Source organism: Arvicola amphibius, chromosome 14, assembly GCF_903992535.2.
Source record: "Arvicola amphibius chromosome 14, mArvAmp1.2, whole genome shotgun sequence".
Taxonomy (NCBI): domain Eukaryota; kingdom Metazoa; phylum Chordata; class Mammalia; order Rodentia; family Cricetidae; genus Arvicola; species Arvicola amphibius.
The window spans coordinates 61,652,638-61,670,740 of NC_052060.1; the positions used below are offsets into that span (position 1 = coordinate 61,652,638).

General features: G+C 44.4%; 1 protein-coding gene across 1 annotated transcript in view; it reads left to right on the forward strand.

The window, feature by feature from the left end:
* Nucleotides 1-6,922, forward strand: part of Ptger3 (prostaglandin E receptor 3) — a 68,175-nt gene extending 61,253 nt beyond the window's left edge. Inside the window, exons 3-4 of the mRNA XM_038312129.1 lie at nucleotides 3,451-3,539; nucleotides 5,809-6,922. Coding sequence (XP_038168057.1) covers nucleotides 3,451-3,539; nucleotides 5,809-5,812 — 93 coding nt within the window. The 3' untranslated portion in view covers nucleotides 5,813-6,922. The remainder of the gene's footprint in view (nucleotides 1-3,450; nucleotides 3,540-5,808) is intronic.
* Nucleotides 6,923-18,103: the final 11,181 nt, after the last annotated feature.

Here is an 18,103-nt window from a genome sequence, read left to right on the forward strand (position 1 = left end):
CCTGTGAAAGTAAAATGATGGTTAAGTTTCAAGACTACTGTCTTGTATAATTGCAAATAGTCTCTGAGTATTCGGTAGGGTTTTTCTAATCTATTATCAGATCCACAAATAGAGGTGTCACTCACCCTCAAACCTCCAGCAGCCACAGGCTCCTCAGGACACCCTCGGAGGAGACCCAGCACTGGCTGTGTCAGGGGACTGGTATGTTGACACACTTGCCACAGTTGCCACGGGGAAGTCGACCTCCCACTCGCTTGCATGCACATGGGAGGGTAGTATTCAGTCTCACCTGGGTTCTTAAAAACGTCCTTGATATATCTTCGCATGTTACACTTTACTGGAACTTTGGGCTCTCGTACTCAGAGAGAAAAGGGTACATTGCATTTAATGGTGGGGGAAACATTTGCCACCCTATGAGATTACTGGAAGTCAGACTGAGGGGCTTAGTTCTAGGAAGCCATCTGTCAATACAAAGGCTGAGTTCCGCTGTGGAGAGCTGAGGTATCTAAGAGGTCTATTTGCAGTTGACTGTACCATTTTGGAGGTGTCGTGGGAGGCAGTGCATTTGAGGAGTTAAACATGAAATGATATTAAAAGCAGGGAAAGCTTCAAGAGGCTGCTTCCACTTTATAATTCTCCCCTACCCTAATCCCAGGCTGGCCATACACTTCCAATCTCCAGCCTCTGCCTCCCAAGTGCTAACTTTTAAACATCGCTTCTCAACATAGTCTAAAAGCTTAACCTCTAGCTAAGAGGAATGGATCATAGTGGTCAGAGGAGGCTGTTTTTCATGAGACATCTTCCCAGAGTGCCCCATTCTTAAAACAGGCAGCCTTCCCACTTGCAGCTAGGCATAACTTGCCACAGGGCGCATCTGGTGCTGGCTGATGGCCGGCTTCCTTTCTGAAGTCCTTCCTGTTGCCGCACAGAACCTCAGCCTGTCACTGCTAACCACGTACAGTGTGCCGTGCAGAGGCTACAGCTAGCAGGATCAGAAATGCTGATGGGTGTGGGAGAAGAAAGGCCCAGAACCTTTGTCCTGATGTGGGGCAAGCTGTGAGGATCATTCCCAGTTCAGAGAAGTCCTAAAGGTCAGGCAGAGGTGAGGCTCCACTGACCTTCAAATCCTGTTGGTGTCTTTGTCCTTGCTCTTCCCTTCCTGGTTTCTCCCAAGAGACATCCTTCATCCTTACCTCACACATCAATTCTATAACAGGTTGAGGGAGCAGAGATGGCTGGAACCACCTGCTGGTACCTTGGGTGTATCAGAGCTCCAGCTATTTATGACAAAAACTGACAGATCTTTAGGACTTACTGATAATTTGTCTTAACATAGAGGGCATGCTTGAGAGAAGAAAAATATGGAGGATAAACCATTTCCTGAAAAACCATTTATTAGGCTAAACCACACATCACTCAAATATAGAACTATTTCAGACTTATTTTTATGGGAATTTACAACAGAATTGTGAAGAAGGGGAAGGAAGTTTTTATCCGCTGTCCCCCATGACTGCTGTCCTAACCACGTATTACAACTGATGTGTTCTCCCTGATACCTTACTGTTCCAAGTCATGTTAGGTTCATGCCTGTTTCATGAGCTGTAGGCCTGGATGGATAGACGGGGATGAGTACACACTGTCCCAGCTCCCCACAGCAGTGTTCCCATTCTGCCGCTTGATACCAGACTCTGAAACTTTATCCACCGCTACGGTGTGGCCGACCAATGTGGCAGGCTCAGATGTGTTTACATCACGAAGCAGGGCTGTAATTAAGGACCATTATTTGACTGGCAACAGGAGGATCAGCAAGGCCAACTAAAGCCAGAACCTACTGTAAATAATCAGCCACAAATAAGACAGCACTTCTGGGTTCTAGAGCCATGCACATGCAGACAAGCCTTCAGGCAGAAGTGCCTGAATGTTAAACATCCCCTGTGTGACCCACATGCGTGCATGCATGGTTACATTCACGTATGACTCAGCTAAGCCCTTGCGTGCATGAGTGAGCCCCATCCGAGTCATGGCACCAATGAAATTACCTGGCACGAGTGAGAAAGAACCACAAAACACGCAAAAAACCCACGTAGGGGTTTATTAGAGAGGGCGTGTGCAGGCCTGGGGAATCAGTGTGCAGAGAGAGAGGGAGATGGCGTATCCTGCTTTTAAAACCTCCCTAGCGCATGCACACAGGCGGTTGGTGTGACCACATCATATGCAGATGATGCAGATGACTGTGTATACACCTACCCCAGATGGAAGAAGGACTTTCTCTCTCTACAAGAATAAAAGGAGGGAGGATGGGAGGCCTTGCAGAAGAAATGGGGAAACACACTGCTTGCTCCCTAGTCTGACCACTGACCCAGAGTTGTGTTTGGATGGACAATGTCGCCAATCTTCTGTTTTCTCTGCACTGTGAGAAAGATGTCGTGCATGCCATAGGTATCCAGACTCACTTTCTTTATGAGCTCACCCATTTCCACATTGGGGTCCCATGCTGGGGCAACATCTGTTGGGGTCCAGCCTCGACGGGTGTGTATATACTCCAGGGTAGGAGCGTGTGTGCTAGAGATGTCAGGCAGATGAAACAGATACAAAAGAAATAGACAGAGACACAGAATAGAGTCTGGAGGGCAACGCAGTGAATATTGAATTTGCCCGCATTTATTTTCCATATGGTTTATACACCCCACTCCCAAAGCGAGGGGGGTTGGGGCCAAAGGCTTCTTTACCGAGATACAAGGAACAAACGGAGCAATTACCTCTTCAATACCCAAAACATCCCGAGTTAAGTATTCTGTTGTTTAGGGAGGACACGCAGTGACCACACCCTAAGCTAAGATAGTTACACCCTGGGTCAGATCTCCCATAGTAACCCTGAAGGAACAGGCGTAGGCCTGACCTCTCTGACCGTCGATCAAGGTAGAATGGATTCACATCCATGGGCTCCAACATTTCCTTAACACAGCTGGAGTGGGAAGGCTTAGTGTTCACCCAGTTCACCTGACACACTAAGCAATGTCATGTGTTTTGCACAGGTGCACCATCCCAGTTAGTCTTGATGACTTTGAGACCAATGCTCTGGGTAGCAAAACAACTTCATTTCATTCTGCTTTTTCTTGTAAGACTGTTACCGATAAATGTGTTGAAGTGAACTCTGTTTTCAGAGTGTATTACATTTTTATTCAGGGTTGAAAAAGTGCTGAGTAAGCACTCTAGAGACAGAAATCATTTCACACATGGATGTGGAGGAAGCAAAGTGTCTTGCATTCTCAGCGTGATATTGGAGAGTGATGGTCTTGGGAAGACAGTCTAAAGCACATCTCTTCTTTACCATGCCCATTGAAGTCAATGTGCGGGCTTTGGTTCCCTGTCAACACCTCTGAGGGAACATCACCTGAGAAAAAGAACCCAAGAGTAGCTCTGTCCTCTGACACCTCTGTCTGTCCACAGATCAGGAACCACACCAACTATGCTTCCAGCTCCACCTCCCTGCCCCGCCCAGGATCCTCAGCTCTGGTGTGGAGTGACCAGCTGGAAAGGTAAGAGGGAGAGGCTGCCAGCTTGACTGAAAAGCTTTCGTCCTTGACTCAGGTCTGTCTACTGATATGAAGGCAAAAATGCCTCTGAGAATCAAAAGGTAAGGACTGAGGAGATGGCTCAGTCTGTCAGAGCTTGCCTCAAGTGCGAGGACCTTGGTTCAACACCCAGAACCCATGTTGAAAGCCAGGTGTGGTGTGTACCTGTAATCTCAGTGATGGAGAGAGGGAAGGGGGGAGACTGTGGAATCCCTGGAGTTCGCTGACCAGCTAGCCTGGCCAATGAGAGACACTGTCTCAATCAAAAAGGAGAAGTTACTTGAGGACCAGCACTCAAGATTTTCCCCTGACCTATACACACACACACACACACGCACCCACACACCTGGAAGTCATCACACCCATTTTGATCCAGGAAAGCCAAGCTCGACAGAGTGGCTTTCTTTTGTGAAACCCTTCAGACACCTCTTTTCACGGAGACTGGTTCAAGCTTGGACTTATGACAAATCAGCTCCTCTACCCCGCCATTGAGCGCTCATAACAAGATGCATAATAAGTGTTTTACAACCGAGTCAGTGTTTTAATTAGACACCAGAACCCAATGTCTTAGCCACATGGCCGGCACGCTCTCAGTTCCCCTTTGGATTTGATTTGATTTGTATGAAATGTGTCCTCCAGTGAACAAACACTGGAAAACAGAGCAAAATGAAGAGCCAGATGCGTGGTTGACGCTGTTAAATTTAGAACATCAGTTCCTCCCCCGTAACACTGTCTTCCGTGTGTCTGTCAGGGACTCCAGAGCCATGGGCAGACTGAATGAAGTCTGCCAGCTTGATTGTACTCTGTAACCTATGTCCAAAAGAGAGGATGCGAAGAAAAGGGTTTCACTGTTTTTAAAGACAACACACTTGGCTTATCAAGAAAGTGGAAAAAATGGGAAACTCTGGGGATTTGGCCCAGTGGTGGAGTGCTGGCCTAGCATGTTCAGGGGTGGGTTCCCTCCTCAGCAGCAACAAATAAGCCAATTACAGTCCTTTTCATTCTTTCTATTATACTTTTCTTCTTTAGGCATTTTTCAATCTCTCTCTCTCTCTCTCTCTCTCTCTCTCTCTGTGTGTGTGTGTGTGTGTGTGTGTGTGTGTGTGCGTGCGCACGCGCGTGAGTGCAGATGGCCATAGAGACCAGTAGAGGGCATAAGATCCCCTGGAGCTGGAGTGACTGGCAATGGTGAGAAGCCCAATATCAGCCCTGGGAACTGAATTCAGGTCCTCTGCAGTAGCAGAAAGTGCTTTCAACAGCTGAGCTATCCTTCTAGTCTCTCTCTGTACTCCTAAAAATTTTGTCTGGTACATTTGTTGTATGGATTTTTAGGCATTTGTTACTTGTGCTTTCTTTTTATCTTGCTCTCCTTTCTTTAATGTAAAATGCACTTCTCAGACTATTTGAAAACACCTTAGAAAGTTAATATATGCGGTACCCAAGAGTTTATCAAGGAGCACACTGCAGCTCCCTCAACCAGAATTTGCAATCACCCTGGGTACCATGTAAGTATCGGTGCTATAACTGGAAGCCCAAATGTGGAGGGATTTGTTGTTGCTGTTGCTGTCAGTGCTTTGTTTAGTTGGCTTGGTGGTGGTGGTGGTGGTGGTGGTGTTTGCTTGACAGGGTTGTTTTTTTTTCAGTCCTGGCTCATCTCAAACTCTTTATGTTGCTTTGAACTCTGGATTCTCTTTTCTCAGGCTCCTGAGTGCTGGAATTACACGCATGAGACATCACACCTAGCTATGAGATTGCTTTTTCTTATACTTGTATCTTATTTTAGCTTAAGAAAACTTTAAAGGAGCTCATGATGCATAATATATAATGTTCTTGAAAACCACATGCAGTCAAAATGCTTTCTAAAAGAATTAAAGATTTGAAATTCTGTTAGTGAGAAACTGAGTTCCTTCACTCTAACCAGCACGGTGCATTACCTTAAAATCTGGCAGAAGAACTTAGCTGGTTTGATATGAGAAAGGCTGCATTTTACAGGGTTCTTCTTATTTTAGAATCACAATTATATACTCATTGAGACTTACTGTATGCAAGACAATCTGTATTTGACATACCCATAAGTGACCTTATTTACAAAGCACACCTAATTTCTACACACATGTGTTTTGGCTGTAGATGGCATATGCATTTCTTATTTATATGTTATTTTTACTCTATGCACAAGCATGTTAATAATCATTGCCACTGTACTTACAGGTCTCTCTTTGTGTTTTGACAGATGACAAACACCCCGAGGTGGACGTTCACTGCAGTCCTTGCTTCCCTGGGTCTGTGAGTTTCTTCCTCCTGAGAAAGATAATGGAATATTTTGGATTTTTTCCTTCTTTGGACCACAGGTTTTAATTTTTTTCTTGCCATTAAACACACGGAGACAAGCTTTCTTACGATAACCTGAACTTCTGGATGCTGATTGGCCCCCGTGAAGGACTGGGACTCTGCACTTGAGAAGTAGGGCAGAATTGCACAGACTCATCTGTTGAGCAGCACAGACCGAGTTGGTACAGCAGTGTCTCCAACTCCAGCCTTGCCGGGACATCGTCACGTGTTTTAATAGCTTGATTCTACATAAGAATCAATTTTTTTTTTTTAAAAAAAAAAAAAAGCAGCGTAACTTTTTAACAGGAAAGCATTCAGGTGTTGAGAGCAATTGTCCATCTAATAAACTATGAGCTTAATGAGATTTTTTTTAAAAAGCCACGAGAAAGCAGGGTGTTGTGCAAACAGTGTTGGGCCAAGCTGGCATGGAACATGACAAAGTTGTGTGTCCTCAGCTAGGCTTCTGGGAATAGGCCCTTCAGTAATTCACAAACTGCAACATTGTCTCTCTGCTCTTAAGGGGGCCGTTCAGCGAAGGGGTCTTCCAAGTGTCACTAACAGTTCCAAGGCTAGATGACTAAATGTTCAGTTAAAGCCATAAAAAGGAAAACCAGATACAGCCAACTACCTATGGTTCCAGTTCAACCTTACTTCTGAGTCAACATCAACTTAAGATTTCTCACAATTTGTGCTCAGGCAGCACACACAAAAAAAGGGCAAAATTAACAAGATTTTTAATTATTTATCAATTATTCTACATCTAAGTCTGTGACTTTTTATAAAATAAAATAATTTTGTCTATATTGAAATAGTGAACTTTAAAAACTGAGTTCTTTAACAGCGTCCAACACCTTTACCTGCTTGTAAATCCAACAGCCTCTTTTTCCTTCCTCAACCTGCCCTCTGGATTTCTCTCCCCAGCCCCCGTTCCCTTAGCTCAGCAAAGATTCAGTGTCTGCCTAGGCACTCACAGCGCCACGCTGTCACCTGTGTGGGCAGCTCTGGGATCTGCTGTTTCGCACTCGGAGCCCGTACCGGGTGCACTCTGTCCACCCATATAGTTATATAGTGGTGTGGTCTGAGAATCCGCTGTCAACTCCCACAGCTTTATTTCCATCTGTTCATTTTACAACAGTGTTCAGTAGCTGTTAGCCTGTCACTTTTACCACACACTTTTGAGATTTAAGCTCAGCGACCATCACTGAGCGCAGGGTAAATGCCACCACGAGAGAACGTCCATCGCTCACCGGCACGGGTACCGAGCTCTGTACAGGGTTCCCCATGAGGACCGTCACTCGAGGTTTGCTGCAGTGACGCCCCTTACAGGAGCGTGGGCTTTGAAGCAAAGTTGGGTTTGACTCGCCATACACCACGCACAGGCGCTGTGCCCTTGAGAAAGCTTCATTACACACCACTGGGTCTCAAGAGATCCTACCCATGAGCTGAAAACAGTGCTTCCTGTAGGGTTATTGTGATGACCTCTGCGAAGCACATGCAATGTGTCAGATCAGTAAGCACTGACTGATTCATTCATTGTTCAGAATTATCCTCAAGTACTTGCTATGAGCTCTCAGTTTCAACTTCAAGCTGACTTCCTTACTGCCTACAGTTGAATGTCGGGGGCAGAATCCACTTCAAACGCATGTGCTAGTGTCTCTAAGACCTCGGCATCAGTTCTACTGTTGCAGAACGTCCCACGTGTTCTCTCCTTGTCCTTGGACAATTCATATCTGCGTCCTCATCTGTACCCTCATCCTGATGTTACATGGAACCCACAGCATCATAGCACACTGCCTTAAACGCTCTCACTCTCTGTGGTTTTTTCCCCCTAAAACAATGGCTAGAGCCCCTTTCCTATATTGTCTTTATCTATCTCTTAGCTCCGTGTTATCAGACACCTAGAAAGTTGCTGTCGATTTAGTTAATTATCAGCAGGGTGACATCTATGTACAGGACTACCAGTCTGTAATCCGAAAGACTTCGGTGGGAAGCTGCTTCCATATCACCATTATTAACTTTCTTATTTTTGTGTCTGTATCCAAGCGATCTAATCACACTCAGTTCAACACGAGAGTGTAAAGCTCCTTTTGTTGATGTAAATAATAATGAGACAACTGAAATCAAAGTCTGACAAAGGTGATGTCCAGACACCAGACTGACCCTTTCGTGACTCGCCTGAACTCCGAGAGAAAAAGTATGCGTCTGTGTAAAATACGCCTGGTGCTGCTTTTTAAAAACAGGCTTTAGTTTTTAGTGCAGGTTTAGGTTCTCAACAAAGCCGAGTGGAATCCAAAGGACCCTTCGCCTTTTGTCCAGGGAAAGCATCTACTGCAGAGCAGGTTCACCCAGAACGCCGACTTCTGCTGCACCGTGCACTCGTGCTGTGGCTCAGAGACGCGTGAATCAGCTTTAAGGTCCTTGTCCTCGGCATCATCAATAAACATTCTCATCCTGATGTAATGGGGTTGACACAGGGCTAATCCTCCCAATAAACCACTGAGCTCCACTGAGCTGCTGCCCCAACACACAGCACATGCAGAAGCGGAGTTGATCAGTGGTTTTAAACCAATTATAACACCAACCATAAGACTTATGGGTTAAACACATGAAACTGTGTAACATTAATGTGCTAAGTGGATGTGCAGACACAAGTTCTTGCCCCTTTTCACATATATGCAACGGAGTCTTTTAGCTATATGTAATATATTTATGTAAGATACTACATGTTTTGTGTGTATGGTTCTTTATATAATGAAACAAATATATAAGCTACCGTGTGTGACATATGACATGTAACATAAATCTAACATGTCCTGTGTATATTGCATGTAATATGTTTTGCATCACTTTAGCCTCTGGCATTTGCACCGGAGGAAATGAGTTACTGAAAAATCCAATACCTAGTGCTGTCTTCTTGCACCAGCACAAACCAGTGTGAATGAAAACGGGCAAAGAAAACTCCACTAGGCTGGTTCTGTGATGTGAGGCCAGGATAACAGGAAAGGCTGCCAAGCCTGCCGTAAGAGCCAGGCCTGGAGAAAGCAGCTGTGCTGGCATTCGGGGACTGGGCTTTCACTAGAAACTGTATTGTTCCAATCTCCCCAGGAGAGAAGAGAAAAGCAGATCCACTGCCTTGAACGGGTTCATGTAGATATGTGTCTTGTAGTTATACAGTAGTCTACAAGACATAGAAAATTCAGACTTTATTGGTCTGCTCTTTTATTATTTATAAGAAAAGCTGAAAATTAAGATAAAGATGAAGTGAAAGCTATAGAATATATATATCGAATATATTTAAAATGACACAGTCTTCCCATACCCTCAATATTTAGGACTGTATTTGGGGCGTGTTAAGACAACTGTCACAGTGTGGGCATCTTAAGGCTCTGTTCACTATATTTTACTTGCTATAATGACGTAACTATCTCCTTGTCTTGATTCGTGCTCATGTGTTTCAGGAATCTGTGGTTTATTAACCATTCTGTTGATTTTTAATGTGTAGGCAATACTGTAAATATAAGTGGTTCTTGTTTTATCTATGTCCTAAGGCTGGGTTTTTATTAAATGAAATGTTTTTTTATATAAAGATAATTTGTGTGAAGCCCATTCTGATACCCTTTATAGTTGCATTTGAATACTGGCCACATTGTGGGTTTCCAGGACCTGGCCTTTGTGTGTCTTGGGATCCAATAGAAGGGACCAGTAAAGACATAGTCATCGTGATCTGACTGTAGCACATGGGACTGGTACCAAAACTCCTGGGCTGTCACCGTGTGGCATTTAATCGGCACTAAGCTCTGTGTGCTCCCTGTCTACCCAGCACAGAGAATGATCTACAAGAACCGTGCTTTGGGTTTTGAATGAGTTTACTGAGTTTGTAGCAAGAGAAGGTAAAGGAGTCTATAGTGAGTAGCATCTAGAGAGAAGCAGCAGCCGACTCCAGAACACTGGATTCAATGCTCGCAGCATCCGGCAGTCATGACTGGAGGAGCACAATTGAGACAGCAAGAAAAGGCGACATCATCAAATTGGGGCTGGCAAACACCCAGCAGAGGGAGACTGAAGAAGCCCTGCTGAGGCAGCCAGATGGAGCTCCCAAGTGAGTTCCAGGCAGAGCAGAGTGTCCCCTCAGGTGGAACTCCCAAGTGAAAGGGCAAATATCAGAAAGATGCCGGGACTAAACTGGATGGTTACCGCAGCTATCGGGCGCCGACTGGGAAGCTGAGGCAGTCAGCTGGAGTTCCTAATTGAGCTTCTCTCCGTGGACGAGCTTCCCACCCTCACCGTAGACAACTTTACATTACGGGATAGACAATATTAACCTTGGCTGGAAATGAAGTTTTCAGTACTTGAAACCACTGACTGTTTTTCCTTCTTCCCATTGTAGAGCCAGGGAACAGCTTGACACAGGATAGGGCAAGGCCTGTTGGAGGACTCTTGACATAAACAAGCTTGGGTCTGCCGTGGAGAGAACAAGCAGCTTGTGCAGCCTGCTCCAGAGTGAACACACATGAGAACTTGCCAACATGCATTACATATGCCCTCTTTGGGCCAATTGGAACAGATTTTATTTAGGATTGAGCAAACCGATGACGTCACTAGACTTCTTATAGAGACCAATTATAAATATGTTTTAATATGGACTGACTATTCTAATAGAGAGTGAAAATAAACGCAAGCCTACATGTAAGAGAATGTTCACCAAGGTTTACGCCTTCCCTAGGCATGGGTGAACATGAGCCACACCTACAGGCCACAGAAGGCAGAGGGCATAAGGCACAGAGGATAAGCGGAACATAGTCTGCATCTAAGATAACGAGAGAAAATGAACATTTGGAAAGGGCTTAGGCTAATGTGCAGTGGTTCCTTCTCATAAATAAGTACATCAGCGAGTGACACTGTCCAGTTTATTTCTTTAGGGATTGACTGTAATGGTTTATCGATTTAACGTTTGGCTGAAATGCCAAATTCCTTTCAGTGCCTTAGAGTTACACATGAAGCACTTGGGGGAAGCAAATACGAACCTGCCTATACATTCAAAGCAGTAGCCAAGCAACAAGCACTGAAATGCACAGCCCAGGGAGGGGAGAGGAAATGAAATGTGTCCGGATAAACCACATCTCTGAAATCTCAGCATGAAGCACAGCAAGGGCTCCCAGTAACACTGAAGATTAAATCAGGGAGGATGATAAAATGTGGAAGACTTCTAAGTGTGGTCTGACAACCTGTCTCTATAAAAAACTCACTGAGTGCCCTAAGGTGAGTGGGGAAGGTCCCGGGGCTTTGGTGATAAAGGATATGAAAGAGGGTTTTAAGCAATATTAAATAAATGTTGTTCTAAGGAAATAGGGGGGAGGTAGAAGGTCTTAGAGAAAGGAGGGAAAGATCAAACTCGTTCGTGTTTCCTTGAGCTCACCAAATGAACACTCTCCGTTCTGTCTTTACCACAGGATCTGATCTAAGCGTCGGTCATCCCCACCTGATTACAGGGCCTGGCTTTTGATCTTGGGCTCCCAGACCATCCTCTATACCAGCTGTCAGAGTCACATTTGTTCATGAACTGAAAACCCACTTGTCGTCTCCTTTCTTAACCCTTACATTGTTCTCCCATGAGATTCAGGATAAAATTCAAAGCAGGAATGTAGTCCATGGTGGTTTCTACCATCTTGTGTGTTTTATCTCTATCTTGCTCTCTAGTGAGGGCAACTTGCACCTACTATCCCTACACACTGGGGGCTCCAACCTCATCCCTATGTGAAAACCCTAACTCATGTGTCAGATAAAGAAACCACTCCCTCAAGGAACCTTTTCCTGTTTTGCTTGTGAGCCTAGCCTTTAAAACGTCTGAGTTATCTCTCCAGCTTTTTATTTTTTTTTATTGACCCAGGGTTTGATTGCTAATTAGGCAAGCCCTCTACCACTGCACACTCTGACCCAGCTTCTTTCCTTGAAAATATCTCTATTATGATTTGTTGACTGGTCTGCCCATCATTGTTACACTCCAAAGTGAGGACCGCCTTCTTCCTGCTGTCAGACATGTCTGCCACAGTGTATAACAAAGAGCTGCCACTCCACAAATCCTTGCTAGTAAAAGAAAGAATGGAATGTTGTGCAGCAGCTAAATATGAGAATGTGAACAGAAACAATAATCCCAGCAGTACTGAGGACCAAACCATTCTTACGTCATTCATGTACAACAGGGGATCACTCACAGTTTCTGGATAACGCCTCCACCACACTGAAAGGCACATTGGTACCACGCACAGAAAATGATAGATGCTATAGAGGGAGCTCATGGGGATTTGGTATGACATCACCAAACCTACCGCTCACACAAGTCACCCAGCGCTGGCTAGACAAGAGTATCCTGGCTTCTTGAGGTTGTGAGTCAGTTTGGTATGGGGTCTGAGATTTTCTGCTTTTTCAAATGAATTCTTCTCCAGGTGGTTTTCCCCATTGGGCAGGTTTGACATAATTACAGTAGGTTTTGTTTTTTTGGTTTTGGTTTTGGTTTTTCCGAGTAACAGTCCTGATTATTTTGGGACTTGCTCTGTAGACTAGGCTGGCCTCAAACACACAGAGGTCCAGCAGTCTCTGCCTCCAGAATGCTGGGACTAAAGGTATGTGCCACCACCTCCTGGCCTACAGTAGGTTCTTAATCATCATCCTTCAGCCAGCACCTCAGCACTGGCTGGAAGGTCCTACTTCAGAGCTACTGAGTAATAGCTTCTCACAGTGGTTATCAGCAGCCTGTGCATGAGAAGCTACAGGTGACCATCAGGGTGGTGGGGTCTATAGGTGACCGTCAGGGTGGGGGGTCTATCTACAGATGACCATCAGGGTGGGGGGGTCTATAGGTGACCGTCAGGGTGGGGGGTCTATCTACAGATGACCATCAGGGTGGGGGGTCTACAGGTGACCGTCAGGGTGGTGGGGTGGCCATCAGCTGTCTGTGCACAAGAACTAGCTCCAATCCCCTCCATTGTCATATATGACTCTGAGAGCAGGAAGCTAGAAATGGCTGAAGATTCCCCGAGGAAAGACTTCAAGTCAGGGTACTGCACGCTGCCCTTCTGGCATCAATGCCTCCCTTTCTGTTTTGTAAGGAGTGGCTTCACTTCGGCATGTCTCTTTTAACTAATCTGTAACATCCTCTCTCACCTCAACATCAAAGAGACTTCTTATTTCCCTCCCTAATTTCCCAGCTGAGATCCTGCAATGCCACTAGAGCACCTACCGGCTCTGGTCACTGAAGGCATGGGCTCTCCCCTCCATCACTGGGTCTCAGCATTAGAATACATACATAGCATTGCTACATCTTTTTTGAGAGTTTTCTAAAGGAGGAGAAGCTATATTGTCCTCCTTTCTTTGCCTTTGGAAGGCCAAGGCCAGGAGGAGATATGCCCATTTGTAAAATGACCCTCGGTTTTGAGAATGACTCTTGAGGTCATTGATAGCAAACATTCTGGCTTAGAGTACAGTAGAAACAGAGAGGGACCTACAATGTGGCAGGGGTATCTGCCAGTCTCAGAGGGAAAAGTGTTTAGCTTTCTGTGACTGCTGGGACAAAGGACCACAGAGTAATTTAAGCAGGGACAACTTAGCCTCACAGTATTGGAGATCAAAATTCCAAGACCAAGGTTCTGGCATGGTTGACTCCTACCATGTGTCCTGCGGCCTGTTCCGGCCTGGGTAACATGCTGTGACATTCTTAGCTTACAAGTACATCACTCTCGGCCCTAACATCTCACATCTCACAGCCTCCTTGCTCAAAGGTCCCCTCTTTACATAGCTTCGGCAAAACTGGATGAGGGCCTTGCCTACCTCATCCTGGTGTGTGCAGTTACAGCTTCATTAGGACTTAGGAAGAGAGAATGAAGCTCATCACTGAAGGACCAATTGTGTTTCACAGCCCTTGCCGTGAAGATTGGATGTAGGTACGGCATAAAAAAAATCCCAGCAATCTACGTCAGCTCTGGTTGCTATTTAGACAGGCAATTCAAAAGAAATCAGACATCTGACTCTAAAATACTTGGAGTATTACTCTGTAAAAAAAAATAAGTCATACACATTTCATAAACATGTAAAAGAAAGACGCTTGTGTTGTCTATTCCAGATTTTAAATGACCGAATCAAACTAAGAGTGTTCCATGCTGGGGAAGATCGAAAACTCTAGACATTTTTAGAGGAGTTAAGTTTTCAACTCGTGCTGATCTCACAACTTTAAATGTCAGATTTCTGCCTGACAGGCTCTAAGTCAGAGCCATATTCTCATGCAGGGGCTGCAGTCTTTAAGGAAACTGATTTCCTTCAAAGAGGACAACTAAAGAGTTGTAAAATCTTTCACACAGGGCTCTGGGTGTTGCCAGGTGAGGCTGTGGAGGCCCAATTTTGCCTTGTTTTCTCTAGCTGTTTGGGGTTACAGTTTACAGTTCCGCACCTCTTCACACCTGAACTGCATTCACAGGTCCAAGTCTCTTCTGGAGTTTGATCAGCTCCTCTCCCAGGCCTTCCGGCCTCCAACAACAGTTCCTCCTGTGGCCTTAGTGACCACTGATAGCCACACAGAAAACAGCTCTCTGTGTCTAACGCACACACTGCTGGTCTCACCTGACTCAGTGTGTAGCTGTAAGACTTCCAGCTGTTCTCCATTTTAGCACATTTATGTGCTCCATTCCCCACTTTTAAAACAAAAATCTCGGTTAGAAATACATGTACTGTGTCCTAAAAATGGATGCAAGTGTTTTCAGAAAAATAAAGACGCTTTGAGCAACATTCATAAAGTTCTTTCTATATCTACGTGTCCTTCCATGTTCCCAGTCATCACTGTGTTTGCCCCATACCAGCCAGCAATAATCTGATACCGGGCTGAGCCAACAGTTGGGGCTGTAGCTGCCCCTCAGGGGTAGAGCACTTGCCTAGCATGTGGAAGGCCCTGTGTTCCATTTCCAGCACCACAAACTAAAAAAGCAAAAAATGAGCAAATTAATTCTTCAAAGTGACCTTCCCCAAAGGTGTGGGGGAGGCTGTGCACTCAGTGTCCTGGACATCCCTCCTTTAGGTGGAAAAAAACAGCGGAACTCTAGTCAATACCCTTCTCAGATAGGGTGTGGGAAAAGCCCCTCTTCCACTTCCTGTCATGTCTCCTCTCCCTTTCTTCTTCACCTCCCTATCTTTCTTCTTTTGATTATTAAATGAATGAAATCTGTTCTATATTACTTGAAACAGGGAGTCTCCAAAACCACACACTTCAGCATTTTAAATCCCACTGAACAGATGGTTCATGGCCGCTCTCTCACTAATTGCCACCCTTCTGGGAGGTCGTTGCTGGAAACTTCTACTTCAGGATCTGTCTCTGACCCATTTCCTTTCCCAAGGTCGGTGGCTTTACACGATGCAGTAAGAATGTAAGCCCACTTGCCTGACTCCAAACTCCTCTGTCTGTTGTTTTGAGGCGAGGTCTCACTGTGTCGTTCAGACTGACCATGAACTCAAGACTCTGTGCCCCAGTCCCTGGGTACTGAGGTCACAGGATTGCCACTCCCATGTCTGAGCCCAAGTCCCGTTTTGAGTGTAACTTTCAAGGTGTTCCTAATATTTAAAACTAACTTTTAATTAGTTTGAATGCTATCTTACTTCCTGTTTTAAAGCCATTAGAATTGCATCAGTCATTAGAATACATCCATAATTCTTTAAAGAAATGGTGAGATCTTGAACAGACTTCTCCATTTCTATCCTTTCCTTCTTATTGGCCACAATATAGATCCCTGATGGACACTACCCCGTTCATATCATTTTAAGAAACTGTAGTTTATTTCCCCCCTTTGTTCATTTTGTTTTTTAAGCCATTAGATAAATATAGAAAACAGAATTACACTTTCCCACTACGTGACTAACAAGAACTGTCTTTGCTCTCCGAGAGTAAAATACTTCCCAGACAATATTGAATTTTCTTGTCTAGACACAAAGAAAATTCAATAATATGGGTAGAGAGAGGATAATAAGGTTGACACCAGAGGTCCTAGTTTGGGGTCTGAACTTTTCCACTTATTCTGTGTGAAGTGGGTGACTTAAAAGCCGTGAGCTGGTATCATTTCCCTGCAGCACAGCTTGCATGGGCTCTGCAGACGGCCGTGAGGACCAATATGAAGAGCAGATGGGGCTCTGTTACTTCTTAAGACCCCCACAACCACACGGCAATAGTATCCCCTCCGCTCATGGCCCCATGAAGTCCCTGTCAATATCCCGTGGCACTTGTAGCAAATACAAGTGTCCTCGAATCTTCTCTAAAGACCCGCCCAGTTAAGTGCCCTGACAGTTTTACAAATGAGAAGATTCAGCTCAGAGGGCAGGAGGAGCATAAGAACATATTAAACCAGGACCATTCAAACCTAACCAGAACCCTAATTTTCTGTCCCTCTATTGGCATAGAGTGACAGTTTCAACATCTGTGTCCTTCCTATGCTGAGTGTGAAGGGGCCTGTGCTGTCAAGACCAGGTAATTAGTGGCAGAGGCTATAACACACATAGCAAACTGAGATGGTCCTGCTTGTTTGCAAATGATGCATGTTCTCGGGTCCTATGTGAGATTGTGCTGGGATTGGGTGGGCAGGCTGAAGCCACACAAGAGGGGCCATCAGACCTCACTAGACACCTTCACATGGCAAGGGCAGATGCCAGAATGGATCAGCACCATACACACCGTACCCTGCCAACTTGAGAGAAAGTATACGTCCCAGATGGGAAAGACAAAAATCTCGTGGGCTGAGGACAAGGAGAGATGTAATGCCGGGAGCAGTGTGAACCCACACCTGAATCTCACCAGAAACACAGAATAAAGATGAGCATCAGCGACTCCAAGCCCACTTACCTCAGGGCCAAGCAACTCGGCCAAGGGCAGCAGATCAGCAACCAGGGCTGTTCTGAACAGGGGCATATCTGCGTATATTTTTAGCAAAGTTGCAAAAACAAGTTGGTCACTTACAACCCAGTTCAGCCTAGGGTAGAGGCAGGATGGGTTCAGAGTTGTCAAGATGTATGCACAGGCAGCAGGAAAATGTTCAGATACATGGTGATATTACAACCCCAACTGGAAGAAATTTAGGAGTACTTTAATTTATATTGCATAGAAGAAAAGTTCCTGGAACGCTTGGTCAATTTGTTGACCCTTTCAATAAACCAAGGCCATAGATTTTTAAACTAAGTATCTAAAGTTTTTGGGCAGGTCTAGCATATTCTAACTCCAAATCTTGAAGTTGCAAAATACTTATATTTCCAAAATCTATAAAACCTATGTTGACCTCTATTTAACAAAGATAGGGATTGTGTTGTCATAGAAACTGTTGCCCCAACAGTGATGTCATTCTGAAGTTCACCCAGAACTACAAAGGATTTTTTTCAAATGAATAGTTAAAAGTTAAACAAAAGAGTTAATTTCAAAGATCTCTTTCTAAAGGAAAAATAAGGGGGATATGATCTAGAAAGGAAGGAAAAGGTAGATTATTGAATCTACTTTAATCCAAAAAACCCATTAATCTCAAAATATTTTACATTGGTTTGACTTTTGGTTTATTGATACAAATTTAAAGTTATTTTTGCTATACTATATGTATGTTTCTACTTTTATGGTATTGTGCTTATGCAACTCATTTAAAAATATAATGCCTAATTTAAAAATACAAGTTAGTAGTCAGATTAGGTATGTTTTCAAAGCTAAACGGATATATTTAGATATATAGATGGTCTTTAAACACTTCAAATACCTACAGAATATGGCATTTAAGGTGTTTAATAACCTTAGACATTTCTTGATAATGAGACACATATGCTCCTGACAGTAGTACCAATCTACTTCAAAAAAGGATGAGCATCAAAGAAACTATGTACGGAGATTGCTTCTTTTATGGCAAAAGCTAACCATATGGGCAAGAAACCATCTTTTCTTCAACTGCTGACAGTATACTGCCCAGCAGGCTGCAAAAGAAGGTGACTGTCAACCTTTGCCAAGACAAGGTAGAACAGTCCTCCAATATTCCCTGATTCTCAAAAATGTCTGTCAGATATACTAGGCCTATAGGCCAAAGATGGATGCCCCAATATTACAGAAGAATATTGGGTGACTGTCCAGGCAGCCAGATGTCCCAGTTGTTAGGTAGCATTGCATCTTTCTGGGGTCTTTTATGGAGTTAAAGACTAAA